Source organism: Lynx canadensis, chromosome A3, assembly GCF_007474595.2.
Source record: "Lynx canadensis isolate LIC74 chromosome A3, mLynCan4.pri.v2, whole genome shotgun sequence".
Taxonomy (NCBI): Eukaryota; Metazoa; Chordata; class Mammalia; order Carnivora; family Felidae; genus Lynx; species Lynx canadensis.
This window is the reverse complement of record NC_044305.1, coordinates 18,354,602-18,381,669: the sequence shown is the minus strand read 5'-3', so window position 1 is coordinate 18,381,669 and position 27,068 is coordinate 18,354,602. Positions and strand designations below refer to the sequence as shown.

General features: G+C 41.9%; 1 protein-coding gene across 3 annotated transcripts in view; it reads right to left on the bottom strand.

Annotated features, from left to right (window-relative positions):
• Positions 1-27,068, bottom strand: part of CHD6 (chromodomain helicase DNA binding protein 6) — a 204,448-nt gene that overhangs the window by 88,778 nt on the left and 88,602 nt on the right. For all 3 annotated transcript variants that reach the window (XM_030309584.1, XM_030309585.1, XM_030309586.1), the window contains exons 5-10: positions 26,438-26,587; positions 11,995-12,057; positions 9,405-9,463; positions 8,650-8,767; positions 3,570-3,656; positions 3,250-3,384 (exon numbers count right to left, since the gene is read on the bottom strand). In XM_030309584.1, the coding sequence (XP_030165444.1) occupies positions 3,250-3,384; positions 3,570-3,656; positions 8,650-8,767; positions 9,405-9,463; positions 11,995-12,057; positions 26,438-26,587 (612 nt within the window). The remainder of the gene's footprint in view (positions 1-3,249; positions 3,385-3,569; positions 3,657-8,649; positions 8,768-9,404; positions 9,464-11,994; positions 12,058-26,437; positions 26,588-27,068) is intronic.

Here is a 27,068-nt window from a genome sequence, read left to right as displayed (position 1 = left end):
TGAGAATTTTGAGACTATAACTTTTCTAAACAGTTTTAGTTTTTGGTAATTCTACTTTGGAGTTCTACAATATAATTTACACCTGAAATATGTTATTACCCGAAACTAAACCATTTGCATGTGAAATTAACAAAATATCCCCAATTATATCATTGACATTTGGAGTTAAGTATAATCTGTCCATGATCTTTCAGAAAAATACACATTACAGCTTACCTACAAAATTACTACAGCTACAGTTAGGGTAAGCCCTTTAAAATAGGGCTCTGTTGAATATTATTATAAGAGCATAAGTATAGGTGCTTTTAAAATAAGGGAGAAAATAATTTATTATGTAAAAAATAATGATTTTAAAGAAAAAGCTTTTAAGCAAAGATATTCCTATATAAACCCTCTTGCTCTGTTCCGTTAAAGAAAATATATTCTTCTTAACCTACAGGAACCAGTCAGGCTAGATCCCCAAAGTCCATGTACCTCTTTAATCGGGCATGCTCCTCTACTTCACTAGATACTGTGGAGAGGCCCTCTGGAATGTTCCTCCAGAGACTTAGTGGCTCACTCTCAGTATTGTTAAGTGCTGGAGGATGGAATTTCACTGCAGATTTCTACTTTGCTGCCTTGGTACAACTCCAAAAGTAGAGGCATCACTCTGTCATCCAGTCACTCCTCTGGGTTTCCCTCTTTCTCAGTGCTAAAGGTCTTAGTTTAACATCACCTACTGGCCAGAAATTTCAGCTATCTGAGCCTAAGGCCTGAAATCAGCTAGGAGTTTCTGGTATATTCCTAAGTGGTACAGACTACAGGAAAGAACTTACCCAAGGGCTCCACCACCTTCAGTGACTACTTAGTTAAATTTGAAAGAGGAGAATTGATTCTCAGAGCCCCCCAAAGTGGGTTCTGCCTATTAAAAGACTCTTTCTTGGCACAATCATCACCAATGTCACTTCTTGCTTTCTAAAAATTCCATATTTTACCTATACATAACCAATTTTTACCAAAAAGCTTTCAGATGCAAAATGTCCTATATTCATCAAGACTGGTAGGGTCATGTCTCAACTTCAAAGCCCAGAGTAAGATCCCTTTAAAAATTTATTCGGGGCGGAGAGGGTTCTAGGTGGCTCAGTCGGTTAGGCAACCAACTCATGATTTTGGCTCAGATCATGACCTCATGGTTTGTGGGTTTGAGACCCCTGTCAGGTTATGCACTGAGAGTGCAGAACTTGCTTGGGATGCTCTCTCCCTCCCTCTCTCTCTCTGCCCCTCCCCCGCTCATGTGTGCTCAAGTGCTCTCTCTCAAAATAATTAAAAAAAAAAAAAAAAAAAAAAAAAAAAAAAAAAAAAAAGAACTATTGGGGGTGCCTGGCTGGCTCAGTCAGAAGAGCATGTGACTCTTGATCTCCGGGTTGTGAGTTCGAGCTCCATGCTGGGTGTAGAGATTACTTAAATAAAAACTTAAAAAAAAATTATTCAGGTAAACTACCATTTGGAGCCAGTCTTTTCCTTAATACATAAAAAGACAGCTTTAATTATATTGCTAGCTGCCATTCCAATTTAGAACTTTTGGAGTAAAATTTCTAAAATGTGCATTTTAAACGAGAGAACAAATAAATTAGAAACAAAAAGACAAGCGTGAAATACTAGCATGGTTCATGAGAGATAATAGTGGCATGGCAACAGCAAAGTAAAGGAGAAGTGAAATTGCCTGAAGACACTTGAGAATTCATGTTCTTACCAATCTGTGTAGTCAGTCAGAGGAAATAAGTGGGATTCGAGCTGAGAGTGTAAGAATGCTGATTACTTCAAGATAATAGCTTACAATTAGCTGCAGAATGGAAATGCTCTCTACTCTCCGCCCCTACACTAGTTTGTCCCTGTGCTGGGCCACATGTCCCAATTAGTCTGGGGCCACGTGTGTCCATACACATGCCTTTTCCATTAACCTGTGCACTCCTGAGGGCTCGGCATGCAGCTTCCTTCTTACTCTATGTCACTGAAGAGTCAACCAACAGGAGATGTTTAATAGGTCGTTGATGGACTGAATTAACAAAGGGCAACAGTCATAAGAGAGGGCTGAAAGAGAAATTTATTAACTAGTCATGCAACAAAACACCATTAAAAACTATGTAGATTTCTAATCACAGTTCTACACCTCAAGACTCCTCCATACACTTCATATGCTAAAAAACTAAAACAAACACTGCTTTTGAGTGGACTCTGATAGAGATCTAAGTTCAATGTTGAGGTCTCGTCTTCTGAGTCCTAACTTTCCAGCAACATAAAAACAACAAATAATACTAATAAGGAGGTGGATAAGGGTTTTTCATGTAAAAATGGTGATTTTTAAAAGAAGGTTTATTTATTTTGAGAGACAGAGAGAGAGAGAGAGAGAGAGAGAGAGAACATGAGCAGGGGAGGGGCAGAGAGTGAGGAAGAGAGAGAATCCCAAGCAGGCTCTGCATTGTGAGCACACTGCCCCATAGGCAGCTCAAACCCCTGAACCGTGAGATCGACAACCTCATCCGAGATCAAGAGTCAGATGCTCAAGTGACTGAGCCACCCAGGTGCCCCAAAATGGTCATTCTTTTTTTAAACAGTAACTTCATATTCCAGTCTACAGCCATGTTCACTAACTTTGATTCTCTTCCCAAGTGAGTTACATCTTAATCAGGCTCTATCCTAATTCTACCTCCTTTTAATTATTGATACTTTATATATAACTACTTGCCAGATACCCTGGGACATTTATGCATCTTGGTGGGAGTTCTTCAGAATCAGAAAGATAAACTGATTAAATAAATGTATGTTGAAAACCTATGTTCCCTCTGTGAAACTCATGGATCTACAGATAAAAGATAGCTCTTCCCCTTAAAATATTCCAGTTGAGTAAAGGCAAAGGATAAAAACAAAGAAAAAAGATCATCACCTTTTGCTGATGGAGCAAAAGATAACAGGAAACAATATTTCAGGCATTTCTTACACATTCTATCTTTCTGACTCCATATAGCAGCCATATACCAAGAAACCTAAGCTCATATTCATTTTTCAGTGTCACACACATCAAAACAGAGCCTAGATCTAATGTTGATCTGAGTGCCAGCAAAGTCTGAACTGCAGGTTCAATGGAGAGTGGCCAAAGGGAAGGCACCAATGAAGACCACTTCTGAGCACAGCCCAAAAGACATCCAGGACTGCCAAGTTCATAAAGTTACATGTTGTAAGAGGTGCCAAACAGCGACACGGATACATTACCACATGCTTAATTTCAGGGAGAACTTGAAGAGACTCAAATTCTTTAACTTTTGCAGGATCCACATCTTCCTCTAGTTCCCACGTACTTTCTTCATAAGGCAGTGAGCACCACTTCACCAGGTAATGCGTCACCTCCTGGTGGGAAACAGGATAGCAGCTACTGGATTAGAGGAGCCAATCTTGCTCTGGCCAACCACTGGAAAACCCACCCGGTAACACATGAATGCCATTAAAAGGAAGACCACATGTTAACAAAACAAGCAAAACATGTAGTAAGAAGGGAAGACACTATAAGTGAGTCAAAATGGCCAAACACCCACCTCTCCTGTTTCTGCATCTTTGGTGTGGGCTACCTCCAGGACGCGATCAACTTCTACATAGTCTGGGTTGAACAAGTCTTCATCAGGCTAGTACAAACAAAGGAGAAGAGTTAGAAAGTGTCCCCCTTCCCTCAAAACCAACACTCTGTGTTTTATCTTTAAGTCACCCCCTACTCTGGGCCTTATCAGGAAATACACAATAGAAGGGGTAGCTTGTGAATAAAAGTCACAGCGCAGACATTTCTTCCCTGTCCCCAAACCCTGCTGTGACTGAATTTCCAGGTTACATCAGGGCCAGATGTAAACTTCCCTAAAGGTCATTACAGTACTGTGCAAAAACCAGCACAAGAATTCCTTTTTTCTTACTGCTTCTCATTACAAAGATAACCCTTGGAAACTCAGAATTAGTTTCTTTTTCTTTTAATAAGCCAATAATAATAATAAACACTGGAAGGAGGCATGAGGGGAAGGTTCTTGTTTTTAAATTTTTTTTTTTTTTTACATTTATTTATTTTTTGAGAGACATAGAGAGACAGAGCACAAGTTGGGGAGGGGCAGAGAGAGAAGGAGACACAGAATCTGAAGCAGGCTCCAGGCTCCAAGCTGTCAGCACAGAGCCTGACATGGGTTCGAACTCACAAACCGTGAGATCATGACCTGAATCGAAGCTGGACGCCCAACCAACTGAGCCACCCAGGCGCCCCCGAGGGGAAGCTTCTGGGGGACTGATAATGTTCTATTTCCTGACCTAAGTGGTGGCTACCCAGGTGTGTTTATTTGGTAGAAATTCACTGAGCTGCACCCTCAGGATTTGTTTACCTTCATGTACATTATGCTTCCCAAAAAAGCGTACTTACGAAACAACAATAAGCATCACCTGGAAATATTTAACGTGTGCCCAGGGTAATGCTAAGTGCTTTATGTCTCAAAACTACTTTATGGACTAGATGCAATAATTACTTTACAGATGAGGGAACTGACTCAGAGAGGTTAAATAAGTAATGTGACCAAAGCCACAGAGCTGTGTGAACTGCAACACTTACCCAGGACTTTCTTACCCAGAAGCCCTCCTCCTGGACTTCTAGAATGTTCTTATTGCCCCTTTGGCTGGAAGGCACTTTAGGGGCTATCTAGTTTCATCTTCAACACAGGAATACTTTTTATAACATCCCTGGCAACCCTCCCTCAGATTCCATTATTCCCTGTTTCGGAATTTACTGCCCTCTAAGACCTGACCCATTGCCAAGACAGCTTTACCTCTGCCTGCTTGGTGGTGGCATCATGATCTTTATCTTTATTATTATTATTAAATTACAGCCTAGTTTCCTTCCTGTAATGGGGGCTCGCTGGTGTCACTGCTTCATCCACAGGAGCAGCAACAAAGTTAATTTTCATTCTATGCTGGCTCTTCAACAATCTCCACCCTATCTGGGTGAAATTACCCAAGGTGCTCAACTGTTGTTTGGGTCCCAAGTTTCTAGTTCCCTTAATGATGCAGAGAGCTAACATTTATGAACAGTGACCATGGGCCGGGCACTGTGTTAAGCACTTCTGTAAACACTGTGTCATTTAGTCCTTGCAGGTATTCTGTGAAGCTGATATTATTAGGGGTTCTGCTTTACACAGAGAAGGACAGTGGGTTTGAAGGAGCTTATGCAAGTGGCTCAAGGCCACCAAGCTGTGTGTGTGTGTGTGTGTGTGTGTGTGTGTGTGTGTGTGTATGTGTGTAACCTGTACCCTGGTAGTTTGGCTCCAAGAGCCCAGGCTCCTAGGACCGTGCAGTCCAGTTTCCACATCTGCTGACAACACTCAGCTGTGCTTCCTTTACCAGTGTTACAGTCCTCCTGCAGCTGCACTCAAGTCCCCAAAGTCCCCCACTGGACCCTGATACCCAAAGGAACAGAACACTCAAGAATGAAAGAAAAGGCACAGCAGGACTGTTCTGCTGGTATGTTCTAAGATTACCGTTGCTTTTTAAGCAGCTGCACGGCCTACTCCTGGCCAACAGGAAACGTGTAATTTAATGGGCATTATCTTTTCTCCCTAGAACTGCTAGTCAGTCATTTTCCCCACCCAGAAGTTGTAAAGATTTTAAAAATACAAATGTATAACATTACATTTATTTACTGCCATTCTATTTCATTCATCCTAGCCTGTCCAGTAAACATGAACTTTGATTTTGTCATCTATTCTCCCAGTGTTGGGTCTGGTTTTCAGGAATTTGGGCTTAGCCAGAAGGCCTCTACCCCCGCGGAGCATGGAAGTCTTAGCCTCTCGAGCCTGAGCCTCCTTTACATAAAGCAGCTAGAAATAATAGATATGAAGAAGCTCGATTCAAAACTAAGTTATTGTTGATCTTATTAGAATATCACTTATCCAAGTCATTAATAAAAACGTTGAACAGGTCAAGACTGAAGACCATATTATAGGAACTACTCCCCACTTTTCCTCTTCCTTAATCTCAAGATGTCCTCTGGTCTTCTCAAAAGTCTTTCCTCCCTACGGGAGTTATGAGCTCCTGGTATGTTATTTCTATACACTTGAACATAGCTTTGGCTCTCTATTCCCAGCCCAGGCAAAATCTCTCCCTTGAGAATAAAGCAGAAAACAGACACACGGGGCTTTGTAGGCTATATTAAGGACTGTGGACTTTATTTCAAGAAAATGTGCTAAAGAGTCTGGAGCAGGGAAGAGCGTAAGGCAACCTCACCCCCTTACCAAGGGGGCAGCCAAATATTTCCTGAGCACTGACCCTGTGGCTAGTACCAGGGATAGAAATACAAGGAAGACATGTCCCTGTCTGTCTCACTGGACTTAAAATGGAAGAAAGAGACATGTAAACAAGTTACTATACAGCAAATACTTGCTAAAATAGAGGTGCAGATAAAATGTTCCAAGAACAGAAGGAGAACAGTATCCAGTGGGGCCTTGAGATGGTTTTCCAATTCCAGCTGTCTTCTTTCCCCAGTCCTTTATGAGAAGAACAATGCCACGAGAAACAGCCCTCACGTGCTTTAAAGCAATCCCGGAGAGAGCTGGGGCCAAACACTAAAGCTAAGGACAAAGGACCGCACCCTGGGACAAGAAGAATGCTTACTGACATTATCCTAAAATAATTTTTTGTCACTTGTGGAGAAGGAATACAACACGCAGAAGGAGCTGATTAAGTACTGCAGCGATGTACTATGGTTTCAGGGCACCTGAGTGCACTTGAGGCCTAGTGCTTGCCCCTACATTTTAAGAGTAACTTTTATCCCTTCTTTTTTTCAAAGTTATCTGCACAAAAATTTAAACGTATGTGTTACACAGAAAAGAAAAAAATAAAAGTCACCGTGATCCCATTAACCGGAGAAAATGACGGCACATTTTGATGCACATTGACGACATTTTCCATGCCTTGCTATGGTGCCTCTTTTCCCCTCCACTCCCCATACTGGAGCTGCCACACACACTGAGGGGGCCTGACATTTTCAACTAACAACAGCTGATAGCGCTAAAGCCGCCTTCTAGGTCATTAACAATGTTCTCCGATATCATTCTTCCTAGCTGCACAATATTCTGCTCTATGGGATATATACATAATCTAGCAAATGTCTGCTATCTCATATTCTGTTTGTTCACAATTTTCCACCAATATAAATGACTGAATGTCACAGCTGATTCTGCACAAAGACTCAATAGCTTCCTTAAAATACATGACAGTATTGGAATTGCTGGGACAGAGGATGTGAATAGTTTGAGATATTTCATGTCTGTTGCCATACTGCTGGGACAGGTCTTACCAGGTTATATTCCCATCCACTGTACACAAGAGTATCTCTTCCCTACACCCTCCCCAGCGGTGGGTAATACTTATTTCTAAAACCTTCATGGGGGACCTGGGTGGCTCAGTCGGCTAAGTGTCTGACTCTCGATTTCAGCTCAGGTCATGATCTCACACTTCGTGAGTTTAAGCCTTGCATCGGGCTCTGCGCTGACAGTGTGGGGCCTACTTGGGATTCTCTCTCTTCCTCTCGCTGCTCCTCCCCCACTCATACTCTCCCTCAAAACAAATAAATAAACATTAAAAAAATAACAAAACCTTCAAATATCTGGTAAACAAAAACCAGAAAATCTCTATTTTAATTAGCATTTCCTTGACTACTAGTGAAATTGACCACAGTTTTGTATGATTAATGATAAGCATTTCTTATCATTAAAGCTATTTGTCGTGTGTATGTACATGTACGTATAAGCAGGAAGGTTCCTTCACCGGATAAAAAGAACATATGCCACATATGTAAGTATATAGTTAGGAAATATGCGTATGTACATTATGCACATATGTCCTATTTACTTTAAGATTTGTATGAAGTATTTTCTAATATATAGACATTACAGATTTGTTTAATGTCAAAATCCATGAATCGTTCCTCTCGCTGTAGGTACCATACTTAGAAATACTCAAGCTTAGAGGCACCTGGGTGGCTCAGTTGGTTAAGCCTCCAACTTTGGTTCAGGTCATGATCTTGTAGTTTGTGAGTTCGAGCCCCACGTCAGGCTCTGTGCTGACAGCTCAAGAGCCTGGAGCCTGCTTCAGATTCTATGTCTCCCTCTCTCTCTGCCCCTCTCCCATTCACATTCTGTCTCTCTGTCTCAAAAATAAATATTTAAAAAAATTAAAAAAAAATACTGGAGCTTATATAAAGTTACTTATTTCCTTTCTCATATTTTAGCTTTGTTTTTATTTTTTACATTCAAACTTTAAGTCCTTTGGAACTTGCCGTTTTGGGAAGTGAGGGGAGGAGGGAATGAAAAGAGTTGTGTGCACATTTCTCTCACCCTAGCTATTTATAGATTTTCTGACCAAGATACACGTTCTTATGAATTGCCAGTTTATAAGGCTCGATCCTCATAACTTGGTGGATAATTTTTTTCCTTCAGCTTAAACCTGGATTGGTTTTGCTGCCAATCAGTGCACATTTAGTGACATGACTTGAGCAATAATTCTGCACAGAACTTTGACTTAAAGAAACTTAAACTCAGCATTTAATACTACAAGAAGAGTAGTGGTCAAATCAGTTGGCAAATATTGCTTCACCTCAGTAAAAATGTGCTTCATCTGGGCTTGTTTATTCCTGAATCGCTTGATCTTCTGTGCAATGCGAGGATCCTTTTCCAGCTCTTCCATTGTGGCCCATTTACAATGCAAGTAGGAACTGTCCAAAGACACACAAATTGTGAGACAAGTGCAAACCACCACACCACTGAGCCCTACAGTGTTTCAGCAAACAGGGTGACTAACCCAGAAGTAGTGGTTTGTGGTGAAACTGCCAGAGATTAGGCTGCGAAGGGCCTTGCACTAACGGGACAACAAAATAAGACAATGCAGCGATTAATTCCAAATGACCGATCCCTCTGCAGCTTCTACACAAACTGCCTGAGAGCAGAGGGAGGGTAGGCATGGGCAAGCTGTCATTAACACACATTAGTGAAAGTGGGCACGAGGCAGAGGAAGAAAGAAAAATCTAAGAGGGAAACAGTGCGAGCTACAGGACAGTGGTTCTCCACCAGGAACAGATGAGAATGGCTTGGGGAGTTTTTAATAAGCACCAGTCCTTGGGATCTACTCCCAGAGTCTGAGTCAGCTGGTACTGAGTGGAGCAAGGTCTTCCCCGGTGACTACCTGCACAGCCAAAGGTAAGTACTACTGCTTAAGGTGAAGTTGAGTCAGTCAAGATCCACAGGTCAGGCCTCAGGGGCCATTCTTGGAAAATACAGAAGGTGATGTGATGAGGGAAAGGAAATTTTATTCATATAAAATCCAAATACAAATAATATATGAAGAACACGTACAAATTTCTATACTTAACGTAGAATAGCTCCAAGTCGAATGGGGGCTCTCCGGGGTGAACCTGTAATCAACAGCAAGCAGTTAACAGCTCAGACCCCCACAGATCGCCCTGACGTTGCACAAGAAAACAGGTAAATCAACACCTCTGCTTGATTTTCGTACAGACTTCCTGAGGATGTTTTCAGTTTCCCCCTTCTTTTCCTGACAGCTACTGAGCAGCTTTCCCAAAGGATGAATGCACAGCTAGCCAGAAGGTAAAAAAGAAAATGATCCTCCTGGTGTCCTTCCAAGGTCCAGGCTGGGACACTGTTTGGCTGATAAACCCAAATCGGCCCAGGATCTGAAAGCTGTCAGGCCCAAAGCCTGGTGTGCAAGTGAAAACACAGGTCTCCGGCACACCCCCTGACCACTATCCCGAAACATCAGTGGTGCCCACTCTCTAAGTAAGGAAGTTTGCTCTCATAAATATTTGAAGATAAAACTATGTTCTCACCAGTGACAACTTTTCTTTCACTCAGGTATACTCTCTGGATCTCCACAATGGTCCTGAGATATCTAAAGAACCCACCCTCCAAATGTTTTCCTTTCTTTCTTTTATTTATTTATTTTTTTTGTAGCTGTGGTTTTATTATTTTTTTTAATATGAAATTTATTGTCAAACTGGTTTCCATACAACACCCAGTGCTCATCCCAACAGGTGCCCTCCTCATTGCCCATCACCCACTTTCCCCTCCCTCCCACCCCCCATCAACCCTCAGTTTATTCTCAGTTTTTAAGGGTCTCTTATGGTTTGCCTTCTTCCCTCTCTGTAACATTTTTCCCCCCTTTCCCTCCCCCATGGTCTTCTGTTAACTTTCTCAGGATCCACATAAAAGTGAACACATATGGTATCTGTCTTTCTCTGTATTACTTATTTCACTTAGCACAACACTCTCCAGTTCCATCCACGTTGCTACAAAAGGCCAGATTTCATTTTTTCTCATTGCCACGTATTCAATTGTGTTTATAAACCGCAATTTCCTTATCCATTCATCAGTCAATGGACATTTAGGCTCTTTCCATAATTTGGCTATTGTTGAAAGTGCTGCTATAAACATTGGGGTACAAGTGCCCCTATGCGTCAGCATTCCTGTATCCCTTGGGTAAATTCCCAGCACTGCTATTGCTGGGTCATAGGGTGGATCTATTTTTAATATTTTGAGGAACCTCCACCCTGTTTTCCAGAGCAGCTGCACCAGTTTGCATTCCCACCAACAGTGCAAGAGGGCTCCCATTTCTCCACATCCTCTCCAGCATCTATAGTCTCCTGATTTGTTCATTTTGGCCACTCTGACTGGCGTGAGGTGATATCTGAGTGTGGTTTTGATTTGTATTTCCCTGATGAGGAGTGACGTTGAGCATCTTTTCATGTACCTGTTGGCCATCTGGATGTCTTCTTTAGAGAAATGCCTATTCATGTCTTCCGCCCATTTCTTCACTGTATTGTTTTTGGGCGTGGAGTTTGGTGAGTTCTTTATAGATTTTGGATACTAGCCCTTTGTCCGATATGTCATTTGCAAATATCTTTTCCCATTCCGTTGGTTGCCTTTTAGTTTTGTTGATTGTTTCCTTTGCAGTGCAGAAGCTTTTTATCTTGATGAGGTCCCAATAGTTCATTTTTGCTTTTAATTCCCTTGCCTTTGGAGATGTGTCAAGTAAGAAATTGCTGCGGCTGAGGTCAGAGAGGTTTTTTTCCCTGCTTTCTCCTCTAGGGTTTTGATGGTTTCCTGTCTCACATTCAGGTCCTTCATCCATTTTGAGTTTATTTTTGTGAATGGTGTAAGAAAGTGGCCTAGTTTCACTCTTCTGCATGTTGCTGTCCAGTTCTCCCAGCACCATTTGTTAAAGAGACTGTCTTTTTTCCATTGGATATTCTTTCCTGCTTTGTCAAAGATTAGTTGGCCATACTTTTGTGGGTCCAATTTTGGAGTCTCTATTTTATTCCATTGGTCTATGTGTCTATTTTTGTGCCAATACCATGCTGTCTTGATGACTACAACTTTGTAGCAGAGGCTAAAGTCTGGGATTGTGATGCCTCCTGCTTTGGTTTTCTTCTTCAGTATTACTTTGGCTATTTGGGGTCTTTTGTGGTTCCATACAAATTTTAGGATTGCTTGTTCCAGCTTTGAGAAGAATGCTGGTGCAACTTTGATTGGGATTTCACTGAATGTGTAGATTGCTTTGGGTAGTATTGACATTTTAGCAATATCCAAATGTTTTCAATATGGCTCTTTTTCCATGTTCTCTTCTTGGCCCCCTGAGGACTTTCCCTGGGCTGCAGAAACTAAGGGACAAAAATACCTTCTGCTAGCATCACAATGGAGGGAAAAAATTATTTGGGGCTATATTCAAATATTTAAGAATTTTAGGACCTAAAATCTTCCATGGGGGTAAGAATAATAAAGAATAAAAGAATAAAAGAATGACTAGCAAGACAATATTCTTGCTTTGCTCTCACTCTGGCCAATCAGGACCATTCCAGGTTGTCTAGCCAAATCTCTCTTCACAGAGGGGAGAACCTGTGATATAAAAGCTGACACATAAGCCACTAACCTCCTGGACGGTCTTAGATGCCAGGATCTTCTCAATGATGTTTGCGTCATCTTCTGGAGGCTCCTGGAGACAGAGGTTAAGAAGAAAGAAAATTACTGGCACCACAGAATCCAAGAAATAATTCTGTAAGAAATGCTATAGCAGGTACTACTTGGTCTGAAAGTTCACCATTGAGTGCTGAGGCCTCCCTCCCTATCAGTCCACAGAGTGATCAAAAGATCACAAACATTCTAACATCTGGACACAACCTAACACCTCCCCTTCCACATAAGCAGAGAAGTTATGCGGCTTTTCAGACTCTTAATTTCAGATCTGCCTTTAGCATCACTAAAATTGGTCCCAGGACTTCCCTTTTCTGCCAAACCTGCCTACGTGTTGCTGCATAAAATTTTCAGAAAGGTGTAACAGAAAGGAGTCTGGGGGCCTTAGAAGCAAAGAGTCCTAATTCTAACACCTACCAGCTACTGACTTTGGGTAAGTCAATTAACACGTCTTCGTTTCCAAATCTATTAAAATAGGAGTTAAATATACTTATCTCACTGGGTTACTGGGAGGATAAAACGGTATGTGAAAATATTTTTGGAACAGTAAGCACTATGCAAATGCAAGGCATAATTATTCTCTACTAAACGATACCGTCTTTCCCTTCTGTGTCTGGAAATGGCTGTTTCACCCATCATCCTTTGCCTATAAATCCTAACTCAAAACAAATTAATTTCTTCCTTTCTACCCCGGCTACACATCAACATTTCTAGGCTCCTGATCTCCATGAAATCTCTCTACAGAGTATTTGATTAAATAATTACAAACTTAAAAAGGATGTGTTGAGTCAGAACACTCTTATGTTTGATGTTCTTTCTGGGACTTTATTTGAGCCATCCTATTTCAGAGGTTTTGTATGTACTATATGACCTCCTCAGATCTAGTATTTGTCCACAACAGGGTACTCAGAACAGAATGAGAAGAATGCTCATCACAATAGCCGTAGCTCCCAAAATAACCTGGGTTCCTGATCAGAACTTCCCCAAGGATGACTTCATGCTGCATTACTACTGTCTTCGGTCCTACCCATTCCAGGGGTTCGCCTGTCCCAGAGCCACACCATTACAGAAAATGGTATATAAAAGTACTGAAAGAAAGAAAGGAAGAAAGAAAGAAAGAGGAGGAGGGCAGATGGTAGAAACGAAGTATGGCGATCAGCAGGCGATGACAGATGCTCCCAAAGGTTACAAATATTTATTACATTCCCCTAGACACATGGCATGGTGCTAGGTGCCATGCCAAAGTTAATCCAAAGTGACAAGAGTCTACTCCCACTGCTCAACAAGAAGACAAGTTGATTGTGCCTACCATATAGTAGGAAGAAGGGATGGGGATACAGACTAAGCTTTTGTTTTTCTGCTCAAGTGTTCTGCCTGATTCTTAAGCACAAGTAAGGAAAGGAAGAGGCGGCAGGTGGCTGTTGCCTGCCTTCTCCCATTACAATGTAAACCTTCTGAGGGCAGGGATCCTTATTTGTTTTATCCACTGCTATAGCTAAAGCCCTGAAAAGGCCAGGCACCAATGGGTGACCAGTATATATTTGTTAATGCTAAATACAAGGAAGAGGAAGAGAGAGGAAATACATGAGGAAATAAAGCATCTAAGTCACCAGGGCTACAGACTGCAGACAGTTAATATTCTTAATCTACGTCACTTAATTAAAAATTCTCCTCCTTCTTCATACACTGGGACCTAGCCATACTGTCAGGATGGCCAACGGCAAAGGGCCAGAGCCTGGTGTAGTTTTCTTAAGCCAAAGATCACTACCCCAACCTTGCAACCAACAAAGGAACAGGTGCCGGTTAAGAGAAAGTAGATGAATGAACAAACCTTCCTAATTTCCTACTTCATTTCCTTCCTAAATTTCTTCCACATTATTTACTGTCTTTTAGGTTTATTCACTGGTCTTACAGAAATAGATGAGCCATAGTCCTCCTCAGCAAGGAACTACCAGATATGCTAACATAACACTTTAAAAGTTATTGAAGTATGGCATACATACAGTATACAGAGATCTCAAGTGTACAACCAATGAATTCTTACACATACACATACCCACTTGTATAAATATCACCTAGACCAAGTTACATAACATTCCCAATGTTCTGGGAGGCTCTCGCGCCCCCACTGGAAGTAACCACTATTTGGATTTCTACTACCACTGGTTAGTTTTGCCTACTACTAAGCTTCATGTAAATGGAACTATACAGTATGTGGTTCATTCTTCAGTATTTCTGCATAGTATTTAGTTGTATAAATATACTACCATTCATTTATCTGCTGTTGAGGAATATTTGGGTTGCTTCCAACATTTATATACACTGTGTATATTTTGGTGGACAAATGCACTCATTTATCTTGGATATATACCGAAAAGTGGAATTGCAAGGTTATGAGGTAGATTATATGTTTGGTTTTAATGAATGTTGTCAAAATTTTTTCCAAACTGATTCTGACAATTTTTATACCCACCAGCCACGTATGGGAGTTCCAGGTGACTTAATATTGTCAATCTTTAAAATTTTGGCCATTCTTGTGGCTAAATTCACATCTTTAAATTTAATTAATTCACATCTTTAATTCCCATCTCCCTAGCAATTGAGGATGCTGAGCACCTTTTCATATGCTTACTGTGTGGATAACCTCTCCGTGAAGCTCCATTCATGTCATTTGCCGATTTTAAAAATTGTCCTTTTTTTAAATTTGTAAGAGTTCATTATACATTTCTGAATAAGTGTCCTGTCAGTTATATAGATAACAAATATTATCTGCCAATCTATGGTTTGCCTTTTGCTTCTATAAATGTGTCTTTTGATGAACAGAAGTTCTACATAATCCGCCTTATCAATCTTTTATACATTCTTGTGTGTTGCTGAATCATGTGGCAGCAATGTGGCAGTGTTGTTGTGGCAGCAATGGCTGCCACAAAGGTCACTCATTAAGCCACATAAAGTAATTTAAAATTTTCTTGCAGCCACCTTTTTAAAAAAGTAAAAATAGGGGCTCAGTCAGTTGAGCTCCCAACTCTTGATTTCAGCTCAGGTCATGATCCCAGGGTCGTGGGATTGAGCCCTGTATTGGGCTCCATGCTGAATATGGAGCCTGCTTGAGATCCTCTCTCTCTCTCTCTCTCTCTCTCTCTCTCTCTCTCTCTCTCTCTCTCCCCCTCTGCCCGCCTCCCCAACTCGTGCTCTCTCTAAAAATAAAAATAGTAAAAATAAACAGATGAAATGAATTTTAATATTTTATTTAAAGCAATATATGCAAAAATTTATTATTTCAATGTATAACCAATATAAAATTATTAATAAGATACTTTATATTCACTCATTAAGTCTTTAAAATCCGATGTGTACTTCACACTTAAAGCACATCTGAATTCAGACTACCCATATTTCTTTTTTTTTTTCAATATATGAAATTTATTGTCAAATTGGTTCCCATACAACACCCAGTGCTCATCCCAAAAGGTGCCCTCCTCAATACCCATCACCCACCCTCCCCTCCCTCCCACCCCCCATCAGCCCTCAGTTTGTTCTCAGTTTTTAAGAGTCTCTTATGCTTTGGCTCTCTCCCACTCTAACCTCTTTTTTTTTTTTTCCTTCCCCTCCCCCATGGGTTTCTGTTAAGTTTCTCAGGATCCACATAAGAGTGAAAACATATGGTATCTGTCTTTCTCTGTATGGCTTATTTCACTTAGCATCACACTCTCCAGTTCCATCCATGTTGCTACAAAGGGCCATATTTTGTTCTTTCTCATTGCCCTGTAGTACTCCATTGTGTATATAAACCACAATTTCTTTATCCATTCATCAGTTGATGGACATTTAGGCTCTTTCCATAATTTGGCTATTGTTGAGAGAGTGCTGCTATAAACATTGGGGTACGAGTGCCCCTATGCATCAGTACTCCTGTATCCCTTGGGTAAATTCCTAGCAGTGCTATTACTGGGTCATAGGGTAGGTCTATTTTTAATTTTCTGAGGAACCTCCACACTGTTTTCCAGAGTGGCTGCACCAATTTGCATTCCCACCAACAGTGCAAGAGGGTTCCCGTTTCTCCACATCCTCTCCAGCATCTATAGTCTCCTGATTTGTTCATTTTGGCCACTCTGACTGGTGTGAGGTGATATCTGAGTGTGGTGTTGATTTGTAATTCCCTGATGAGGAGCGACATTGAGCATCTTTTCATGTGCCTGTTGGCCATCCGGATCAGACTACCCATATTTCAAGTGCTTACAGCCACATCGGGCTAGTTGGAGCCCTACGGAGCAGCGCAGCTCTGTTTGGTTCTACTTGTTTTTATAGCAACACTACCTTGTCTTCATTACTGGAGTGTGATTAAAAGTCTGGATTACAGGGAGTCTTCCAACTGAGTTCTCCGTAAAGATTGCCTGGCTATTCTAGGTCTTTTGTGTTTCTATCATCAATTTCCAGCAGAAAACACCCTGCTTAGATTCTGACTGGGAATGAACTGCAGACATCTTTAACAATATTGAATACATGTATGTCATACATTGCTCTATTTATGTAGGTCTTCTTTAATTTCTCTCAGCAATGTTTTTCATATAGAGAGGGCTTGTATATCTTTTGAGAGCTATTCCAGAATATCTAATATTTTTGATGATGTTACAAATGGCATTTTAGAATTTTTCTTTCCTGATTTCATGCTGCTAGTTCACAGAAATAAAGTAGATGTTTATGTATATTGTATTTGTATCCAACAATTTAGCTAAATCTACATTTATTAATTCTAATGGTTTGTCAATTCTGTTGAATTTTCAACACACACAGTCATGTCATCTACAAATACTGAATCGTACTTCTTCCGTTCCAATTTTTAAACTTTTTATTTCTTTGTTTACTTATAGCAATGGCCAGGACCTCCAGTGTATCTCTTTTTTAAAATTTATATTACATATTCTTTTTTTTTAATGTTTATTTATTTTTGAGAGAGCAAGAGGGGGAGGGGCAGAGAGAGGGGGGGACAGAGGATCCGAAGCAGGCTCGATGCTGATACCAGACAGCCCAGCAGAGGGCTCGAACTCTCGAACTGTGAGATCATGACCTGAGCCTAAGTTGGATGCTTAACTAACTGAGAAACCCAGGTGTCCCCTGCATTTCTGAATATAAAGATAACAGTGGGATTTTTTTCTTACTCCCAAATTCAGCAGGAAAGCATTCAGTATTGTACCATTTAATATAACGTTAGTAGTCAGTTTTTATCTAGTGGATTTTAAGTCTTTGGTTTTCTACAGTTTCAGATGTGCCTGAATATGGTTTTTGTTTTTGTATTTTCCCTGCTTGGGAGTTACCTGATGCTGAATGTATTGGTTGATATCCCCCATCAGTTTATGGGAGTTGTTGGCCATTTACCTTTATCATCAAACACTCCTCTGCTCCAATCTCTCCTCCACATCTAGGACTCTAATCAGAGATACACATTGCACTTTTTCACTGCACCCCAATTGTTTCATATGCTTTGTTCTGCTCTTTCCATTCTTTTTTCTATGTGGCAGTTCAGAAATTTTCTATTGATTTGTCTTCAAAGTCACCAATCTTATCTTCTGTTGTATCTAATCTGCTTTAATTTTTATTTCAGGTTATTTTAATTTTTTACTTTAAAAAAAAAAATTTTTTTTTTAACGTTTATTTATTTTTGAGACAGAGAGAGACAGAGCATGAACGGGCGAGGGTCAGAGAGAGGGAGACACAGAATCTGAAACAGGCTCCAGGCTCTGAGCTGTCAGCACAGAGCCCGACGCGGGGCTCGAACTCATAGACCGCGAGATCATGACCTGAGCCGAAGTCGGCCGCTTAACCAACTGAGCCACCCAGGTGCCCCAATTTTTTACTTTTTAGATTTTGAAAAGTTTTTAGATTTATACACACACACAAATATATATATTTTTAATGTTTATTTTTGAGAGACTGAGACAGTGTGAGCGGGGGAGGGGCAGAGAGGGAGACACAGACTATGAAGCAGGCTCCAGGCTCGGAGCTGTCAGCATAGAGCCCAACATGGGGCTCAAACTCATGAAGTGCAAGATTATAACCTGAGCCAAAGTTAGACGCTTAACCACCTGAGCCACCAGGCGCCCCTCTAATCTGCCTTTAAAGTCATCCACTGTATTCTAAGTTTTTTAAATTGGAATTTTCAGTCCAGCCTGTTGAACCGATTCTCTTTACAGATTCATTTCTTCACTGGAATTCTTCATTTTAAAATTTTTTTGGCTCATTTTCTTTTATTTTCTTTCACATGTTAATCAGTTATTTTAAAATTCTTTTCTGTTAAGTCCACTACCTGGATCATCTAGGGTCTGCTTCTATTATATATTACTTTTACTTTTTAGTCACATTTTTTCCAGCTTTTTCAAATGTGCAATAGTTTTTTACTTATGGTAGATATTGTGAATAAAGGAAACTTAGCAGCTCCTAACAATATTTTCCACAACTATTTCCTATTTTCTCTGTGAGAGGGGGTGGTCCCTGGGTCCAATGAGACACTGAATTGGGTCAGGCCTGGGTTACTGTTAAGATTTATCTCTTGCTTAGCAGGGGTAGCTGGGTGGCTCAGTTGGTTGAGCGTCTGACTTCAGCTTGGGTCATGATCTCACAGCTCATGAGTTTGAGCTCCGCATCGGGCTCTGTGCTGATGGCTCGGAGCCTGGAGCCTGCTTCGGATTCCGTGTCTCCCTCTCTCTCTGCCCCCAACCCACTCGCATTCTGTCTCTGTCTCTCTCAAAAATAAATAAACATTAAAAAAAATTTTTTTTAAAGATTCATCTCTTGTTTTATCCTGTTTCTCAAGCATGAATGTCCAGGACCACTGACTGAATGTGGCAGGTCTTTCTATTCCTGAGCCCTGGAGTCTCCAATCCCAAGTAAGTTAAAAATCTCTCACTCTCTTTTTAAAAATTTATTTATTTATTTTGAGAGACAGAGAAAGAGAGAGAGCAAGTGCGAGCGAGGGAGGGGCAGAGAGAGAGAGAGAGAGAGAGAGAGAGAGAGAGAGAGAGAGAGAGAGATAAAGAGAATCCCAGGCGGGCTCCGCACTGTCAGCACAGAGCCTGACTCAGGGCTCAATCTCATGAATCTCAGGTGAGATCACGACCTGAGCTGAGATCAAGAGTCGAACACTTAACAGACTGAACCACCCAGGTGCCCCTCTTAAAAACCTCTCTTCAGGGAGAGTTAGTTTTTCTACACTAAGCCCATTCCTTTAGTGAGATTTTCCCTCTAGGTACCATGATACTGTGAGATTTCAATCTGCCTTCTGAATGAGCCACTAACTTCTTGGGCTACCCCAGAACTCCTCAACGTCCTGCGGAGAGCCCTTTACTTTGGGGATCTTCTAGTTTCCAATCATTTCACCAGCAGGGGCAGATGGTGATGGTTTCTCTTCAACCCAGAGAAGTCTGTTTGAGCCAAGCCTGATCCTCAATCTGCACCTAGAACTGAGGAATGTTTCCAGAGAAGAAATAGTTCGCAACTGCCGGCTCATCTAGTAATAAACAGCTCATCACTGTCTGGAATTTTAGTTAATCTAATTCTTGTTGCTTTCACAGATATCTGATGTCTTTAAAGACACATTCTCTTTTTTTCCCTTTGCAATGAGTGTTGCCCTGCCACGACCTACTGTCTCTTCCCTGGAAGAAGGAATCCTCCCACATCAACTCTCATTCCAGGAACTCCCTAGGGCCTACTTTTTACTCTTTTCAATTCATACTCATTTTTCTGGCGATCTTGTCCAGTCTTGAGGTTTTAAATAAGGGCTACATCATGACACCAGCTAAGTTTATGTCTCCAGCTCAGAACCTCCCCTCGATTCATAGACTCATGTATCTAATTGTTACCTGCCATCTCCACTTGAATATCTCAGAGGTATTTCACACTTAAAATGTCTAAAATGTAAACTCCTGCTATCCTAGCCAACTTCCCTTCCCTACCCATTCCATCTACAGTTTTCTCCCAACTGAGTGAATTCTATCCTTCTTGGTGTTCAAACCAAAAATCTTGGTGTAATTCTTGATTCCTCCTATCTCTCCACACACTGTGTCTGATTAGCCAAGAAATCGTGTTGGCTATATCTTCAAAATATGTACAGAATCCAGCAATTTCTCACCACCTCCACTGCTTCTACCCTGGTCTAAATCACCTTCATTTCTCACCCAGATTATTCTCAACTGCCTTCTACCTAGTTTCCCTGCTTCCACTCCTGCCCAACTAGTCTATTCATAATACAACATTCAGAACTGCCATTATAATGTCTTTTGCCTAACCTGCTTACAAGGCTTCTCTTTTAGAATAAAACCAAACATCTTTTAAAGGCCTACAACAAACCCTGCTGGAGCTCACCAAACGTCCCATCTCCTATTACCTTTCAGGTCTCCCTGTGTGTTCCTCACACACACTAGTGGCCCATTTCTACCTCAGAGACTCTGCACAGGCTATTCCCTCCGCCTAAAATGCCTCCCTCTCAAGATTCCCTCACTCCTTTATTGCCTTCAATTCTTTGCTCAAATGTTACCTTGGTGAGGCCAAAACAGACCACCCTAATTAAAACTGTAACCCTCACTCCTCAATTCCACATCACTCTTCTCCTGATTTTTTTTTCTCACAGCACTTACCACCATTGATGTACTACGCAATTTTATTACTTTTTAGATTTTTTCCCAGCCTCTACCTAGGTATTTCCACCCTTTGGAAGCTAACTCGGAGTTTGGCTGTTTGGCCTCCTCTCCCACAGGTTCAGAATCCAGCAAATGTGAAGAGGAGATCAGTTGCATGGATTTCGTAGGTCCCCTCTCCATTTATTGTATGCTCCCTCTGTGAGAGCAGGGAGTTTTGCCTCTTTTGATCCTTGATGTTATCTCCAGCACAAAACAGTCCTTGGCAGGTAGTAGGTCCTCAAGAAGTATTTTTGAATAAATAATGTTAAGAGATTTTGCAACATAAATGGTAATATCAGCATAAAGCAAGTGCTGAGAACCTGCTGAAATCCCACAATTCAAGACAGGGCACTTCGGCAAATTAGGAGAGCCTCTGAAAGTGCAGCGACATCTGAATTAGATCTCTGTTAACCAGCACTAAACTTTCATAATTTCTGATTACCTTTCCTACCCACTCCCAAGTCTGTAGAACCCAGACTAACCAGGGAGCATTCATACATGTACACATGTACTGACAGGAACAATTATGTCTTCCTCACTACTAGATTGCTTCAAACATTCTTATTCTTATCTACCATTAAGAATAGAAAAAAGATGGGTTTTAGTGGGAGGATTTTGATAATGTTATTTGGAGTTTTTACTAGGACCAGCCAAATCCAAGGAAACGTTAACACACGGACAAGAAAGGACAGTACTTTACTCTGAGTATTAAAAGGATGAAGGGCTTCAGGGGCACCTGGGTGGCTCAATTGGTTGTGTGACTGACTCTTGATTTCAGCTCAGGTCATGATCTTGCAGATTGTGGGATCAAGCCCCACGTTGGGCTCCTCGCTGGGCATGGAGTCTGCTTGGGATTCCTTCTCTCTCTCTCTGCCCCTCTCCTGCTTGCACATGTGCTCTCTAAATAAATAAATAAATAAACTTTAAGAAAAAAATAAATAAAAGGATGGAGGGCTTCAAACATTCTTCACCATACAAAATTTTCAAGTAAAAATTAAGGAATGTGAAATAAAATTTCAACTTATCTTTTTTTTTTTAAAGGTCTTTTTTTTTTAATGTTTTATTTATTTTTGAGACAAGGAGAGACAGAGCATGAACAGGGGAGGGTCAGAGAGAGGGAGACACAGAATCTGAAACAGGCTCCAGGCTCTGAGCTGTCAGCACAGAGCCTGACGCGGGGCTCGAACTCACAGACCGCGAGATCATGACCTGAGCCGAAGTCGGCCGCTTAACCGACTGAGCCACCCAGGCACCCCTCGACTTATCTTTTATAGGAAGAGCAATGAATACTGGAATTAAAAAAAAAAAATCAGTGAGGGGTGCCTGGGTGACTCTGTCAGGTAAGCATTTGACTTTGGCTCAGGTCATGATCTTGTGTTTGGTGAGTTCAAGCCCCACATCAGGCTCTGTGCTCACAGCTCAGAGCCTGGAGCCTGCTTTGGATTCTGTGTCTTCCTCTCTCTCTGCCCCTCCCTGGCTCACACCCCTCCCTGTCTCTCTCTCTCTCAAAAGTGAATGAACATTAAAAAAAAAAAAAAAGGAAAGAGGAGTGCCTGGGTGGCCCAGCTGGTTAAGCATCCAATTCTTACTTTTGGCTCAGGTTATTATCTCACAACTCTGTGGGTTCGAGCCCCCACATCGGGCTCTGTGCTGGCAGCACAGGGCCTGCTTGGGATCCTCTCTCTCCCTCTGTAGCTGCCCTTCCCCTGCTTGTGCTGTCTCTCTCAAAATAAATAGATGAACTTAAAAAAAATAAAGAAAAAGAAGAAAAGAATAATTCCTTTAAAAAAAACTGATTATCATCAAAACACTGAGAGCAGGCTTTACTCTATCCCAATAAAAGGAAAAGGGAATAGCATTTCCAAAATACACATCAAAGCAGGACGGAAACTAGGAAATCAGGACTTTTCTAAACAGAGATTGTGCATAAGCACGATCATGTGTGTATCAACACTCCGTGTATACAGATACACACAGATATAAACTAAATCTGCTTGCCAAACACACTTCCATAACAACCATCTGTTCTCAGCTACTTGGAATTTTCTCAAATTATCCTTCAAAGAAGGCCATTTTAATTCATTCTCTTTCATGTCAGAGACTCAGATAACTAAAAATTTTCTTAGGGAAAATTTCAAAAATTGTCAACCCTAGTCACCCCCAACCTCAACCAACCACCTGATTTAGTTCTATTTAGCTAGGCACAAGGGAGAGGTTCTAGCAAGAAGCAAATCACTTTTCAAATCACCAAGTATGTGAGGGTACAAAAGTAGCATCAAACGAGATGCCCAGTCTCAGGGGCTTACATTCGTGTAGGGAAAGCAACATAAAACATTTTTATTAGAAACGTTGCAGGTTAAATTCTAATTGGTGTGACAGTAACCTCAAGTCCAGCAAGAGTGCAAAAAGCAAGAACAGCTTGGATTTCACAGAATAGGTAAGGTTTTAGTAGGGCCCTAAGGAACGGTGGGTCGTAAGAGGAAAACAAGCAGGAAGGAAAGCTGAAATGAACTGGAAGGATGAAAGAATGAGTCCACAGGAAACATGATGCATATACGGAATACTAAGTAAACAGTAGAGCAAAAGCATTAGAATGAGGTAGGGAAATAAACGGGAGTAAACAGGTAGTGTGCGGTCACATTTAAAACAAAAATCAGGCAGGAATTTTGATTTAATATCGGAGTTGAGAAACAACCACCTTAGACCATAGAGCAGGGGCACTCTCCCCCAGCTCAGGGAAGGAAACAGGGGGCTTCTGGGGGAGAAAACAACTGGGCTCAGCCCATCAGGCACGGCAAAAGGTTAGACAAAGTGGAGGGCGCTGGCCTCAGAGACACAGAGTGAGGCACAGGAGGGCACCAGGAGCTGAAGCCTCATTCAGATTAAAGCCCTTTGTTCTAAAAGGCAAAATCACACAAACTGCACAAACTGTAGGAGGCAGAAACTGAGACAGCCTTGTAAAAATCTACACAACAACTGCGAAAGTCTGTCTCTGTTCCAGACACCAACATCCGTTTGACAAAGAATAAGAAAGCAAAGACTTTGCTCACTGTGACGTGAGGATGGAAAGTTATTTCCTGCCCCCGAATCCCGTATCCCAGTCAGGGGACCGTCCCTCTGGCTCCAGAGCAGGGCCGTGCTAGCATGCCAGTCCTGGCCTACCACGAATCACATGTAAAGATGTTTCCAGCAACTCCCCACTAGACAGCCAGTGCTGAGGCTGCAATCTGGGACTGGGCCAGGGGCCACAGAACAAGGCAGAGCATGCTGAGAAGGCACTGCCCGAGAAATGCAGCGAGGGAGCAGCAGGGCCTTTCTGCTGGGGACTCCACACGGTTCTTGGCCCCAAGCTACAGCCAGCAAGCAGGCAGACAGCCATCCAAAGGGCCTCGGGAGAAGGACACAAGTAAAAGCCTCATCTTCTTCAACTGATTTTCTGTGCCACTGGGTACTGAGGATTGTCTGGAATCCTAGATGAGATTCATGGCTTTCAAGGTTTGCCATCAGCCTGGGAAATCTTTGTTCAAACCTCACCAGGAAGCCCAAAACGTAAACCAGAGGCAAATGCGGTGTAGTCGGGCAGCAGCTAGGGCTCAGCTGAGGCCGGCCTCTGAAACCCACCCAATCCCCCTACAGGCCGTCTATCTACCCTGCATGCTAGGCCAGGCCTGGGACACAGAGGCCAGATCCACGTGCTTGCCAAAGCCACATATCAGGCCTCTTTCTGCTTAAATTTCATAACAATTTCTGAGGCCTAATTAATGAAAATTCAGATTCTATCGTATGTTAGCTCTCTCTCTTGTGTACCTTGAAGAGGATAAAAAGAGCCTTGTTAAGATACATAAAATTTCCTGAATTATTTCTGTCAGATCAGCTAAAGCCGCCCTTCAGGTACCACAAAAGAAGTCATAACAACAACTGAAATATGGTTAATGACGGGCTGAATGGCTACTAGGAGAAAATAAATTCCCTTCTAATGTTTTAACTACCAAACCAACCATAAATCTCCAAGGAGGGAAAACCCATCATAAAGCAATATAATCCTATCACCTCATGGCACTCTTGCCAGAACTACTCTTAACTGTTTGCTTGAAAAGCACTACACTGATAGTACATCAAATTATTATTCCTATTAAGTGCTATGTTCATTGGTTGGATAACTCTTGGCAAAGGGACCTGAAATCAACTCTTACATGCTAGTCACTGGTTGACTACCACTAGGGTGTCCCATGACCCAGATCTTTCTGTGCCTGCTTCTTGGTTGTTAAACCAGGGACGACGACCCCTCCTCCTAGCTACTGTCCATGCAAACACAAGGTGAAAGGATATGTGAAATTATGTGAAAATGCTTTAAGCTGGAGGAAAGGTGGTTTAGACAGATAAAGTATTACCGGCTTTGCTAAGCCACCCTAGTGCCCGGGAGGAAGGACAGGTATTTGTGCTCTGTCGCACATGCAGAGCACGAATTCTGCCAAGTCAGCGTCAGGGACTCCACAACAACAGCCAGCCTGTGTCCCAGAATGTGCTGCTGGCAATGATGCCCTTCCTATATGCACAGCCTGTTTCTTCTTTTGCTTCTAATGTCTTCTCTGTAAGCTCCCTGGCACAGACCTCCTCCTTTTCAATATTTACCTCTCTTCCTTCTAGCATCTGGTTATCAGGTCCCTCTTCTTGAAACTGCTGCCAATGGAAATCCCTAAAATACAAATAGGGCCATCCTGCTTCTCTGCTGGAACCCTCAATGTCCCCTCCCCCCTACCATTTGCTCTGCAGTATTAAGGTCAAATACTTTAGCTAATCCCTAGGGCCTGCATAATGTGACTCTTCCTACCACTCAATGCTCATCTCCCACCACTCCTCAGACCAGATCCCAACATCCAGCCGAGCTGGTCTATCACAACACCACCCGCAACACCATCCAGGCTGTGGATGTTCATGTTAGAAATGCCTTTCCTAAAATCCTGACCTCCCCCTTTCCTGTCCACTCCCCCATGTAGCCACTGTATCCAGCACATTCTTCTAAGGCCGCACTTTATCACAGTGTTCATATAGCCATAAGCCCCTTCTTCTTGGAGCCAGGGACCATGCCTTGATACTCATCCTTGTATCCCAAGACCTGGCCTTGTATGGACTCTTAATACACATTTATTGAATCCAAGTTCCAACTGTAATTACTAGTGCGTGTGATTTCATCCAATGAATGGCTGTTTAGCATGTTATCAGACTTTCACATTCTAATGGGAAAGACAAAGAAATAAATGCAATCAGAACACAATGATCAGCTGTGGCAAGTGCTATGAAAGAAACAGACAAGGAGTGAAACTGAGAATCATGGGGCTCAGAGGCAGAGATCTACTCTAAATACAAGAACCAGGAAAGACCTCTCTGGGGAGAAACCATTTTAGCTTAAAAGATGATGAACCAAGTCATGTAATGCATGTGAAGAAGAGATATCAGGGCAAGAAGGTGGGAAAGAACTGTTAACCCAAGGCTAGGGAGTGGGGAGAAAGGCATTTATATGCTGAAGGAATTTGCTGAGACAGAGAGAACCCTGCTGGGCACCATAGCCGGGAGTGAACTTCATTCTAAATGGATTAGGAAGCCAACTGAAGGTTATCAGCACCAGTTACAATAACCTAACCTAGCTTCAGCGAAGAGCCACAGAATAACTATCAAGTGGGCCAAAATGATGGATCAAGCCAAGGTCAGCACCCCAGCCATAGGCCGTACCTCCGCCTGCCATGCCAGTGTAGAAGCCGAGAGGGCGGACGTCCGGCCGGCTCCAAGAACGGCGATTGTCTCCCCGTCATCGTCCACCACCTTGAAATCCAGGTCCTCGTTATATTTTCTGCGCTTCACCTGCCGTCCTGAGCGTCGTTTCTGCAGGGCAAACACACCCATCGGAGAGATGCTCTGTGAGTCAAAGGCAAAAAGCTTGGACAAGAAAGAATACCCTCATCTACACTCACTGACATGCACAAGAGACCTGTCCTACTTTACAAAAGCAATCTTCCTTAAACACAACTCTTTTAAGAATTAAATTCACTCAAAATGAAATCTGGCTGAGGGAGGGGATCCAAATTGCCAAGATCCCCTGAGAAGAAGGTATAGTCTCAGAATCCAGTGAGATGTGTCTTGTTCATGAATGATAGTGACTTTCCTTTTCCTTTCTGGAGTCAGTTTCTATTCCAGTAAAACGGGGATGAGAGGTAAACTCCATCATCTTTCAGGTCCCTTCCAGCATAGCTGGAAGCTCTGATTTTAGGGTGATAAGATAATGTTTCGGTTGTGGTCAAATTCACTGTACTTACAATATATTCTTTAAAAACTAAACTAATACCAGTTTTATTAGGACTTACTT